General features: G+C 42.0%; 1 protein-coding gene across 2 annotated transcripts in view; it reads right to left on the bottom strand.

Moving 5' to 3' along the window:
* Positions 1–10,577, bottom strand: part of PRKAR2A (protein kinase cAMP-dependent type II regulatory subunit alpha) — a 120,718-nt gene extending 110,141 nt beyond the window's left edge. Inside the window, exon 1 of one of the 2 annotated variants that reach the window (XM_072651755.1) lies at positions 10,292–10,577. In XM_072651755.1, coding sequence (XP_072507856.1) covers positions 10,292–10,493 — 202 coding nt within the window. In that variant the 5' untranslated portion in view covers positions 10,494–10,577. Of the gene's footprint in view, positions 1–9,841; positions 10,170–10,291 lie in introns of those variants that run through there. The other variant, XM_072651760.1, reaches the window with a different exon arrangement.
* Between the last annotated feature and the right edge of the window lie 2,882 nt (positions 10,578–13,459).

Raw genomic sequence — 13,459 nt, 5'->3', positions numbered from 1 at the left:
ACAAATGTAAAGATTTAAGCTTTTGGGATAAGAATTCACTACTTGGTAAAAAATTACCGGGAAAACTGGAAAGCAATCTGGCCGAAATTGCGCAGAAATCACTATCTTACACCATTTACCATAATAAGGTCAAAATGGATATGTGACCTACATATAAAGGGAAATATCATAAGAAAACTAGAAGAACACAAATCATATTACCTATCAAACTTATGAATAAAAGAATTTATGAACAAACAAGAGATAGAGAGCACTGTGAAATGGAAAATGGGTAATCTGAATAAATTAAATTAAAAATTGAAATTTTGTACAAATAAAACCAAGATAGCCAAGACTAGAAGCAGAAAATTCTAGGGAAAAATTTTTACAATTTCTTGAATAAAGGTCTCATATCCCAAATGCATAGAGAACTTTTTGAAGAGCAATCTGAAATTACGTCCAAAGAGTTATAAAACTACGTATACTCTTTGACCCAGCAATACCAACATTAAGTCTTTTTCTCAAGGTGGTCAGGGAAAAAGGAAAAGAATTTATATGTTCTAAAATATTTACAGCAGTTCTCTTTGTGGTGCAAAAAACTGGAACTTTAGGGGATGCTCATCAATTGATCAATCACTGAACAAGCTGTAGTATATGACTGTGATAGAGTACTAGTGCGCTACAATAAATGATGAGTTGGATGCAAGAGAACATTATAAATATTAACAGCAGTAATACTGTACAGTGATCAAGTGTGAACCACTAAGTTGTCTATTATAAATACAAAGGACCTATGAAGGAAGTTGCTATCTACCTCCAGAGACTGAAATGATAAAGAGAAGATTTACATATATATTTGTGTCAAATGGCCTTCTCCAGCGTAGGGTGGGGAAGAAGCAAGGAAGGGAGACAATGCACAACTTAGAATGTAACCAAACGTATATTTTAAGAGAAAGAAAAACAATAAGCTAACAAGTACGTATAAACAAGTTATGTCCAGGATAAATGGGAAAAAAATCCTGGCGAAGACTGAAAAGAGTAGGGGACTAAAGGCAGAAGTAGACAGGCTAATGTTGGCAAGAAAAAGAGCACCTTATTCTTTGAGTCTAAAGCCAAGAAGGAGAAGTTAGGGGGTGATGCTTAGGTGCTCTGAAGTATTCAAATAATCTTACAGATGAACTCCATGACTACAGACTTTCTTACCTTTTATTCGTCTTTTAGATAAATGCCTGCCAGATGGATCTTCACTTCACCTTCACTTCTCCTTCCATCATCTCCTCTCTCTCCCTAGTTTTCTCCCTAATCTCAGCAGTCTGAAATCTGCTTCCATGGCCTCACCACTCAACTGAAATTCTTTTCTCAAGGTCACCACTAATCTCTTTATTGCTAAATCCAAAGGGGTTAAACACTCAAGTCACCCCCTCCTTCTGAACACTCTCTTCTTGGATTCTCCTGGCACTATTCTGTCCTGGTTCTTTTTCAATGTGTCAGAATGCTGCTTCATAGAGTCCCTTTGATGTATCATCATCCATGTCATGCCCCTAATATACAAGTTCTTTGGGACTCTGTCCTGAATGCTCCTCTCCTCCTTCTCAACATTCTCTTTGTGATTTCATCTGCTCATGTGGGTCCAATTTTTATGCAGATGACTCCAAAATGAACATATCCAGCCTTCAACTCTAAAGATTTCGTTTAAAATCTCCAGTTCCATAGGCATCTCACAAATTAGCATGTGCAAAACAAAATTAATTTTGTCCCTTAAACTTAAAGCTCTTAATCTTAAACTTAGGTCCCTTCAACTTCAGCTTAATTAGTGTCAAGGCTAATAATGCTCTTCTAGCTGCCAAGGTCCAGAACATAACCACCTGGCCTCAGTTCTTCATGTTTATTCAAGCCCTACAACCTTTCAGCTACCAAGTATCACTGACCCCACCTCTTCAACTTCTTTCACTCCACAACTTTTTCAATTCAGGATCTCATTACCTCTTGCCTGTATAATTTCAAAAGGCTCTCTAAACCCATCCTCCACACAGTTAAGAAGTTGATATTCCTTAAATACAGACCTGACCATGTCATTCCCCTACTCAAGAAGTTTCAATGGATCCCCAATGCCTTTAGGAAAAAGTACAGATCCTTCTGGCTTTATATTTAAAACCCTTCACAATCAGGCTCTAGTCTTTTAAAACATATTTTTAAATTTTTTTATCACCAACAAAACATTTCAATATACAAAGAGCAGAAAAGGAGACTGAATAACAAACTATGAATATCCTTCTGCCTTGTGTAGCCAAACTCCTTGAGAAGGCCAACTACAACTGATAATTCCTCTGCTTTTCATTCTCTTCTTAACGCTCTACAGTCTGGCTTCCAGCCTCATCATTCAACTGACAATGCTCTTTCCAAATTCACATCCAATGGCCTTTTCTTAGTCTCCATCCTCCTTGACCGCTCTGCCACTGTCGATCACATTCTTCACCTTAATACTCTCTTCTCTCTAAGCTCCAAGGACACAACTCTCCATGATTCTCCTCTCACCTGTCACACAGACTGCTCCTAAGTCACCTTCTCTGGGTCTTCCTTTAAGTCACTCCTGCTTATCAAGGGGGCCTCACTAGTCTTTGTCCTGGACCTTCCCTCTGTTCCCTCTTTACAACTCCATTTGTTGATCTCATCAGCTTCCAGGGACTCAGTTATCATCTCAATGCTGATGATTCTCAAATCTCCAGTCCAAACCTCTCTCTGACCTCTAGTCTCACATTTCCAACTACTTATTAGATATCTAAAACTGAATATCCTATAGACATCCTAAACCCAACAGGTCCAAAACTGAATTCGATAGTTTTCTCTCCAGACTTACTCTGCTTCCAAACATCCTTATTACTGTCAAGGGCACCACCATCTTCCCAGCCTACCAGGTTCCCAAACTAGGTTGTATTCCTCAACTCCTCATTATCTCTCACCCCCCTCATACAATTTTACTAAGGGAAGTCCCAGCTGAAATCCCACCTTCTAGAGAAAGCCTTTCCAAAACTTTTTTAATTCTAATGCTTTCCCTGTTGATTATTTCCTATATATCCTGTCTATAGTTTGTACACCTTTGTTTGAATGTCATCTCCCACATTAGACTGTGAGCTCCAGGGCAGGGACTGTCTTTTGCCTTCTTTGTATTCCTAGCACTTAGCATAGTACCTAGCACATAGTAGGCATTACTAAATACTTTCTAACTGAGTGAATTTTACTTCAGCCCATGCGTCCAGATTCATCACATATTACTTCTCCACTATGTACTCTATTTTCCAAATTGACTTACTTGCTGTTTTTAGTACTTGACGTTATATCTCTCACCTCTGTGCCTTTATACGTGTTGTACCCTTCTCACCTCTACTCTCTTCTAAATCCCATTTCCCCTTTCAAGGCTGAGTTCAAATACGGCTTCTAAGGGCCCTTTCCTTGTTGCCCCTTCCTCCAAATCATTGTGTATTTTTTTGTATACAGTCTGTATTTATTCATCTGTAAACATGCTGTATCACCTAATCTAATGTAAGCTACTTGAGAGCAGAAACTGTCCCACTTTTGCACAAAGTTCTGTATTAGAATGGTGGCAGCAAGATGGGATGAATCATTGGAAAAGAAAAACTAACTGAATTTGTTGACTGGCTAGATATAGAAAATGAAAGAAGATAATGAGTTTGATAAAACTCGAAGCCTTCTCAATGTGATGACTGGGAGAGTGGTGGTGGCTCTGATAAAAGATATGGATCATTCAGTGACCTTCCTCGAGATCTCATCAAACATTCCAGTCTGCAACCTTCTAATGGGAGACTGCTTACATCTGAACCTTCTATCCAATTAAGCTCTATGAGAGCAATGGGACATTATCTACCTAGGTGCTTAGCACAATGTTAGTTTGTCTTTTTTAAATATTCATTTTCAATTTTCATTTCCAAATTCTCTCCCTCTCTCACTTATTCAAATATGATAATTATACATCTGAAGTAATCAAAAAATATATATAAAGAGAGATATATATATTTCAACATTAGCCATAGCACAATGTTTTGTACAAAATTACTACAACTAGGGTAAGAAAGGAAGCGACCAATTGGGAAAATATTAATTAGCCTTTACAGGATCTAATACTGAACACCAATAGGGAACACAAATACATGACACCAAGAATCATTTCTCCACTGAGTAAATCGACAAAAGTTATGAATCACTTTTTGGGGAAGCAAAGTCAACTGGAGAACAGCTAAACAAATGGTAGCATATGAATGAAATGCACTATAAGAAATGATGAATATGAAAAACTGAGAAACATAGCAAGATAACTTGATAAAAAGTGAACTAAACAGATTCAGAAAAAATACACAATGACTAGTACAATGAAAATGGAAGGAAAAGAATGAAGTAATCACTGGAACACTGTATGTTCATAATGACCAAACTTGGCCTCAATGAAGAGAAAATAAAATAAAATATACTATATCCTATCTTCTTTGCAGAAGTAGGTAAATGACTCAGCAGATAGAGGACTCGGCCTGGAGTTAGGAAGACCTGAGTTCAAATCCATCCTCAGACACTTACTAGCTTTGTGACCCTAGACAAGTCACTTAACCTCTGTTTGCCTTAATCCACTCGAGATGGCCAACCACTCTAGTGTCTTTACCAAGAAAACTCCACACAGGGTCACAAAGATTCAGACAGAGTGCATAACAACAATCTTCTTTGCAGAAGTAGTTGTGGACACTGACAATAGTATATGACATATGCTGTGAGGCTTGGTTGATAATTAATGCTGGTTAATTTTGCTCCTGGAGTGCTTCTCCTTCCTATCCTCCCCCTTTTAACCCTAACCCTAACCCTAAATTTCTGGGTAAGGATCTCTGGAGAAGACCACGATAAGTTCAGAAAATTAACAATTAAAAAATTAATTTTAAAAGAATGTATGAGACCTCTCCCAACAATAATGACTTGTAGTTATTAGGTTTGTCTACTACTGTAACAACTTTGCTAGGCATTCAGACTGCCAGCAAGGGTAGGAAAATTCAACAATTAAATCAATTAGCATCTGAATGGTCACCTTAAAAAAAACCAAGTCAGTTCTAGGTTACATGGATTAATAGTAATATTTTGATACTTTCACATATCTGCAATTTTATTGGCCTGGGTACTCCTTCCAATGCAGATAATCATCTCTACATATTTCTTCCCAAACTTAGCTACACTGGTCTTCTAGTTGCAAACACACAGAATTCACCATCATATTCAAAGTTTTTCCATTTTGTCAAGATTTGCCAGAAGGTATGATCCACTGACAAAGCTCTCAGGAACACAAGGTCACCTATACCATGAGATAGCATAAGCTAGTGTAGGGGTCAGCAAACTACAGCTGGTGAGTCAAATCCAGCCTGTTTTTGTGTAGCCCAAAAAGAATGTTTTTTACATACAAAAATAGGCAACTGGCCAGATTTGACCCATGGGCTTTAGTGTGCCAACCCCTGACCTAGTGGATAAAGAGCTGACCTTGTAGTCAGGGACACTTGGGTTCACATTCCATCTCTACTACAAAGTGGCCACCTGACACCTACACAAGACTTAACCTCTTCCAATCCCAGGAAACTAAGATGTTAAGTTACAGGACAGTTGTCAATCAGCAATGGTAGAGGGAGTTTCCTTACTGGAAGTTCTATACGCCAATCAAATCACATGTCCAGATTTAAAAAGCAGCTAGCCGGACAGCAGAGGGGAAAAGTGTTGAACTTGGAGTCAGGAGGACGTAAATTCAAATCATGTCTCAGACTTTAGTTATTTGACACAGGGCAAGTCCCCATCTCAACCTGTTTTTTTTATCTGCACAATGAGGATAACAATAGCACCAACTCACAGGTGGTTATGATGATCAAATGATAACATGTATCAAATAACTACTATTCCCGTTTAAATGATTACACTGTGGTGAGCATGACCTATACAAGTTAGAGCTACAAGAGACCTTAGGTTACAGATGTGGCAACTGAGTCCTAGAAAGAGAAAGAAATCTACTCAAGGTCAGACGTAGTAAGTGGCAGACATGGAATTTAACTCCAAGTCTAGTTTTCTTTCTACTATATGCCACAGTATATAGTGGTATGTGGCATTATAAAATAACAAATTTCATGCTGAACACTAAGAACATCCAAGTGTTGTTCATCTCTCAAGAATTAATCTCCAGGAAAAAAATGACCAACTTTGGCAGCACAAAGTACAATGCAAAGACTGACACGTTATAGTGAATGATTCCTTTTATATACTCATTTATCATTCAATTAGAAGCACACAATTTCCTGCCCAAACACTGTGTGCCATATACACATTTATTTCCAAAGACCGATAAATACAGAACATATTTCACAAATACTTTCTGCCCTCTCCTCTAACAGTTTTATATGTCAATTTTTACTTTTTGTTCTAGACCTATGGATCTACAAATTCCATTATTATCCCCTAGGAGTTAACAAGTACTTTCCAACCTTAAAAAAAGTAAAATATATAATTACTTTATTAAACCCTATCAAGCAGTAAGGGATTTAAGTTAAAATAAAATGTAAGTTTAATTTCAGAGCTATATAAATAAGCATAAACCGAGGCAAAAAAATGCAGAACGTGTTCTGTGGTAAAGATATTTTGCAGTCAAAGCATGGGCCCCAAAACAGTTTGACACCTGTCTATAGTTTTCAGTCAGTAAAGAAATTAGATGATCATACCAGATGTATTAGATATAATTATTAATAGAAAATCTTTAAAACAATGATCCCTTCCAACCCCCAAAAGGTAGAATTAATTCTGGGTTAACTCTGAAGTCCCTAAGACAGTGTCCTACATGAATGGGGTCCAAGACTTTATCAAAAAGGTTAACTAACTATAAGGATACAAAAGATTCAAGTTATCACAACATTTTGCAAGTCTTATGAAGATGCATTTAAAGTGATTTGTTAATACAGTTAAACAAAAGATACTGGCTTTGCCAATGTTATCTCATTTGATCCTCACAATAATACTATGAGGTAGGTGTTATTATCCCCGTTTTAAAGCTGAGCAAACTAAAGGTAAAAGAAGTTAAGTGAGTTGCCCAGTCACATAGCAAAATCTGAACTCTGGTCTTCCTTATTCCAAAACCAAAAGATGCTATGTTTAAGACACTAAAATCATTAGTTTAGAAAAACAAACAAAATAAATTAAGTAGTGAAGTTTTAAAATTCTTTTCTTTGTTACTTATGTTTTCCTATTTTGTTAATAGACTTGCCAATTGCTCAACAACTGCTTCACGTAAAGCTTTGACATATAAAGCATTATTATTTCTGATACCAATAATACAACCACATTTTGATGGGGTAAATTAAACACTGAGCTTTTCCTAAATAAAACACATTTAAAATAAAGAACAGTGTTCAGTGGTTTTATAATTAGGGAACTACTTTTTTTAAAATTAAATCAAGGGAAAATCAAGTTGTTGGGGTTTGTTTTGGTTTTTTTTTAAAAAAAAGTTAGTGTTCGGAGGGTCACCGACAAGCAGGACCACTCTGAAATTAACCTGTTAAATTTACTGTATACTTTAAAAGGGAAAAAACTGTACATGGTACAGATTCATGGTTCCATTTGCAATCCTTCTTTTCTGTTCTATTTATATGAAAATGTTTATTAGTGTTTATAAAGTTCAAAATAACATAAGAGAAAATTTTTATTTAAATTTTAAAAAGTATGATAATGAAAAGTGTGTACCCACTAAATGGGAAACTGAACAAATTATAATATATGAATGGAACAGAATATTATTGTACCATAAATAAACAAATATGAGGAATTTAGTCTTCCAGTATTTCTCTAAAATGCTATCCAATGAAGCAAGCAGAACTGGGAGAACAAGATGACCACAGTAATGTAAATCCAAATAATACTAAAATAAATTCTTGACTAATCTAAAACCCTGAGAAGAAATGAAGCGCCTCTTTTCCTTTCAGTAGAGAGGTGGGGAACTCAAGGCGTGAAATACTACATACACTATCCAGATGAAGTCTCTGGGTTGGTTGGCTGGCCTTAACAGTTTTGTCTTTATTTTCTTTTGGTTTTGTTACCAGGAGGGGCTCATTTGGTGCGGGAATGGGGGAAATCACATGCCAATCACTTATATATAAAAACAAGAGGCATCAATAAAATATTTTTAAAATGATGGTAACAGAAATTTCAACAATCCTAAAGTAAAATACTGCTTTGAGGGTCAAAAAAAGAGCTCTCCCCATTTTACAGATAAGGGAGCCTGAAATAAGAACAGGTTTGACAACTTATCCAAGGCCACACATCAAGCAAATGGCACAGCCAGAACTGGAATAAGCCAACTCCTGATTCCAGGGACTCTTCTGGAAAACACCTTGTAAAATAGCTTGGTTAAGTTAAAGGTCTCCTAAAACACAGACTTTTTTTTTTTACTTTCATGGTATGAATGAAAACATATGTGCCTATCAAAATGAATCTGTCAATCATTAACTAGTACCTAGTCGGGTGCTTGCACCTCAGTAGACATCTTTCTTAAAAGCTTAGGAATTCATAGCTTCATAGGATTTAGAATGGTATAGGACCTTAAAGAGAAATCATCTAGACCAACGTTTTCATTTTACACATGAAAAACAGGCCAGGAGAGAAGTAACTGGACCACTAACTTTCCAGTAGCCCCAAGTGCTCTAACTCCAAATGTAGTGCTCTTTCCACTACTACACAAATGGCTAAAAATATTAGTTCCATGGTGGTTGATAATCGTACCCATGAAAATACAAGTCCCCCCTGCAAGTTTTTCTCAAGGTAAGCTAGACTACCTTCTCCATAAAACATTCCGAAGCAATCTAGGAAACATAATTTCTCTTTGACAATTTTAACTAATAGGCTGCACCTTAAATTACAATGTTGCTTTTCTCCTTTCTTCCAACAAGTTCGTTAAACATTAGCCAAATTTTATTTAGAGAAATTTCTACATATAAAATCGTGTGTGGTTGTGAATGAAGAAACGAAACAAAACTGATTATAGAACCAGATTTCTCAAACTGCAACAAATCAAGTCAGTTCTGGGATGGAAATGTAAACAAAAGAATGTTCAAGCTTTTCCTGTTCCAGTGCCTAATTATCTTGAAATAAAACCGAAGAAGAGACTGAAATTTTAGAATTTTAATTCATTTATTTAGACAATGTTTTAGTTCCTAACTGGTGTGTTAAAAAAGGGATGTGATTTGAGCGACCTGGAAAGGAAAAAAATAAATATTTTGGGTTTTAAAAGTCAAGTATGTTTAATACCTAGCTCGGTATATTTGCAACATGAATGTGTGCCTTTGAAAGCCTGTTCAATGCATGAGGATAATTCCCTGCAGTCTCATTAACATCGAACCACAACACACGCAAAAACCAAGTGAATATTCCACAACTGTTCTAAAGGCCTTTTAAAAACAGTCAAATAAATATGTTAAACAAAATTACACATTAAAAAAAAATTAAACTGTACCTAAGGTCTGGTTCAACACCAGGCAAATTTTAAATTGTCCTTAAATTACGCTAGGGTTTCTAAATATTACTGATGTTAGTTCCAAAACGTTCCAGCAGGTCTTTAAAATGGTCCTTCTGACAGGAATTTTTTTTTTTTGTCAGTGATTACATATGCTTTCGCTTTCCCCGTATGCCAACTGAAGGCCTGCCCTAAGAAGGTGGGCATTAATCCAATCCTCCAGCTACCTAGTCTCATGTGCTCGTTCTTAAGACAAAACACTCCGGTGGGGAGACCTCCCCGCCCTCCAGCACCCCCCTCCCCAGCCCCGGAGGACAAAAGGTGACATATTCTAACAAGATAAGGAGGTCTGCTTCTTGTGGAGTACCACACATGGCACACTCATCTCAAACCAGCGGGTCCACCAGACCGCGGGGGACGGAGGCCTTAGCTGTCAGAGGAGTCGAGGTCACTCTGGGGTCTCTGCATTTCACAGCGCCAGCGCCGCCCGCAAGCTCTCCCCCGCCCCGAAGGGTGCCAAGGGGCATCCGCCCTCCGGGCTCCGGGGGCACAAGCCGTTGCCAGAACGTTGTTCCCAGGAGGAACTCAGAAACGTCTGGGGGAGGGGGACGGTACAGGGGACGCGGACGGAGGGAGAGCGGGGCTCCCACGGCGGCAGAGGGAGGGCCGGGGGCCCCCGAGACCCGAAGGAGGCCGCAGTCGGCGGGCGGGTTGGCCCGGGCGGACCGGGCCGGGGGAGGGGGAGGGGCCGGGCCCTGGGGGGTCCGAGGCGGCCCCGGCTCTTACGTTCAAAGTCCTCGTCTTCCTCGTCCTCGATGTCTCTGGCCTCGCCCTTGTCGCCGTCCACGCCGGCGTTGCGGCTGTCCCGCAGGCGGGTGAAGTAGTCCACGGCGAAGTCCACCAGGTTTTCGGGGCGGTTCCTCAGCACCTCCACCGTGTAGCCCTGCAGGAGCTCCGTGAGCCCGGGCGGGATCTCGATGTTGCTCATGGCGGGGCCGGGGGCGGGGGCCGCTGGCCTGCCTGCCTGCCTCCCTCCCTCGCACGCGGCCGGGCCGGGCCGCAGGGGCGGCGGCTCGGCGCGCTCGGGCGGGCCGGGCCGGGGCCGAGGCCGAGGCGCTCACACGCCGCGGGGCCCGGCGCGCAGGGGGCGGTTCCTCGGCCGCGGCACGGGCCCGGGCGCCGGGCAGCGGCTCGTTCTCGCCCGCGGCTCTCGCTGGCCTGGGGGGCGCAGCGCGCGCCCCGCCGCCCGGCCGCCGCCTGGCTCGCCGCCGCCGCTGGGCTTCCTCCGCGCGGAGCCGCCGCCCCCTTCCCTCGCCGCGGGCTCGGGCTGCGGGCGCCTCGGCCGCCGCTGTCACACTGCTAGCGCGACGGGAGGGAGGGAAGGACTAGCGCGGCGGAGGGGGCGGCGCATGCGTGCCGCGCCTCCCCACGCTCCCGGGCGGCCGCGGCGCCTCCGCAGCCTCCCGCCCCCGCCCTGGGCCCCGGAGCTGGGAGGGGCGGCCGCGTCCTGCGGGCCTGGGTTCCTTAACGCGGAGCGTATTCCTGGGTGTTACCTGCCGGGAGCGCCCCTAAGGTTTACCGCCAAGCCTGCCACGCGCGCTGTCTCCCTGGGACCTCGCAGCCCTCGGCGTAATGGTCCTTATTTTTGTCAAAGAGGAAACTGAGGCTTCCTCGAGCTGGGTCTGCGTGACATTCTCACCCGGGTCTTCCGGCCGCAAGGCTAGACTCTGCTCCGGAAACTGAGGCCGGAAAGTCGAGTGGGTTACCCACGGGGGCCCAGGGTGCAAGCGCAGGGAGCCGAGTGTGGTGGAGAGCCTGAGGTCTGGCGTCAAAGTCCGGCCGGCTCCCGGCTCTCTCCCTCAGGCCGCCCCGGGCGAGTCCCTTCCTCTCCGGGCCCCAGGTTCCTCCTTCGCGCAGCCCCTTTACGAGGCAGAGGCACAGAGCCCAGGCACACTTGGGGGCTTCCTGATTTTCTGGCTCATAGCATGCACCCAAGGAAACTGTGGGAACATCTGGTAGTGCCGCATGGGGAGACACTATTTTTGCTCTCCATGTGCTAACCAAGGCTCAAGGTGGAGAATACCTTTGTTGAAAAATTAAAGAAAGCTCAAAAATCTTGAACCTGAGCCGTTGAGAATGTCGGGATGCTCCCACCTCCATGCAGTAAGAACCCTCCATTCAGAAACCTGTAGAGTTGAGAGACACCAGGCCCCTTTAAGGCTCTCATTAAATGCAGTGCCTTATCGATGCTCTACAGTTCAAACTTAGCGCCATTATCTTCTCCATGCCATCAGATATCCAACATCCCCTTCCTTGCTACAGTCAAAAGCTTCTAGCCAGTTGTAGTCGTCTTTCTAATGGCATCACTCAACTTTGCTTCTATGATCCCTTACACATGGCTGCTCTTCTGTACCAAGATGGTACTTGTTTATCACCATGATCCTCTCCAGAAGAACAGTGGAAAGCAGCTAGCCCGTCAAGGGATTTCCCTGGCACCTCAGCTAAGAGTTTAAATTCTTGCATGCATCCAAGGACACAGTACTTTCCAATTTTGAAGCCCGTTCTTAAATACCCAGGTCCTATTTGCCCATCCTCTACCTACACATTCTGGATTGCTCAAAGGAATCCATTTCCCACTTGTGCTGAATTTTATCTCATGTTAAGTCGCCCCAATTTGCCCCATCTCTATGCCAGGACCGTGATGGAAATGCCTCTTTTTCACTTCAGCATCTGCCTCAGTCTTGGACTTCAGAGGGTTATTCTCATTCTCCAACCACTTTTCTTTTTTCAAGGCAATTGGGGTTAAGTGACTTGCCCAGGATCACACTGCTAGAAAAGTGTTAAATGTCTGATTTGAACTCAGGTCCTCCTGACTCCAGGCCTGCTGCTCTATCCACTGTTCCACCTTAGCTGCCCCTTTCTAACCAGTTTTCTGTCCAGTCTTCCTCTGGGATTACTGATTTAGAATATATAAATAACCATTCTCTGAAAGACTGTCAAACAGGCGAAAACAGCAGCTCCCATTCCCAGGCAATGTGCCTTTGGCAACCCTATCATGAGAACAAAATGTGTCCTTATCCTGTCTATAAAATAAGGGATGTAAACTAGAGGATTCTTAAAATGCATTGCAGCTGACATTTTTTTGTCCAGATGTCTAATGTAGTTCTGACCTTCGATGGTCATTTGAATAACGGAACCAGCCAGTCCTTGGAGCCAGGCTTCCTGACTCGAAATTCAGAGGTCTTTCCTAAACTTATGCTGTACATCATCAAAACCCACTCCCATTCCCTCTCATCAGAACTGTTCTTACAACCCTGTAAACTTAGACTTACCCTGAACTGTTCAAAGGCCCCTCTTTTCTTAGGACAGAGGAAGGTCCTCTTTCTTGTCAAAACAAAGGTTGTAAACAGAAAACAGAAATAATTATAGGTCCCATTTTCCCAAACACTTTTGTTATATTATTCTCATTTTACAGAGTAAACTGAGGTTCATAGAGAAGAGACTTGCCCAGTCCTAAAGTCTTCTGACTCTAAATATGTTTTTTCCACTGACAAGCATCTGCTTCATACTATATTATACCAGACCAGGGAGGTGGAGAAAAACAGAATTAAATGAACTGTCTCCTTTTCTTATCTTATGAGCCAGAGACCTTTATGGAGTCCTTCACAATCTGGCTCCAATCCACTTGGATAGCCTTATCCCAAAGTACTAGGTCGAGCCAAACTAGACCATTCTTGGCCCATTGCTTCTCTATTTTCTACTGCTCCCCTTACCATGCAGGGTTTTGTGCTGAATTATCTAGCCTCCCTACATTTGCTCATATACGGGATGGGAAACATTTGGTTCCCCCTCAATGATGTAATTGCAGAATGTAGAGGGGCAGAGAACTAGGTATTGTTAACTAGGTACTGAGGCAGCTAGGTGGTGCAGTGGATAGAGCACCAGGGCAGGAGT

The sequence above is a fragment of the Notamacropus eugenii genome, chromosome 1, assembly GCF_028372415.1.
Source record: "Notamacropus eugenii isolate mMacEug1 chromosome 1, mMacEug1.pri_v2, whole genome shotgun sequence".
Taxonomy (NCBI): Eukaryota; Metazoa; Chordata; class Mammalia; order Diprotodontia; family Macropodidae; genus Notamacropus; species Notamacropus eugenii.
This window is presented reverse-complemented; position numbering and strand designations above follow the sequence as displayed.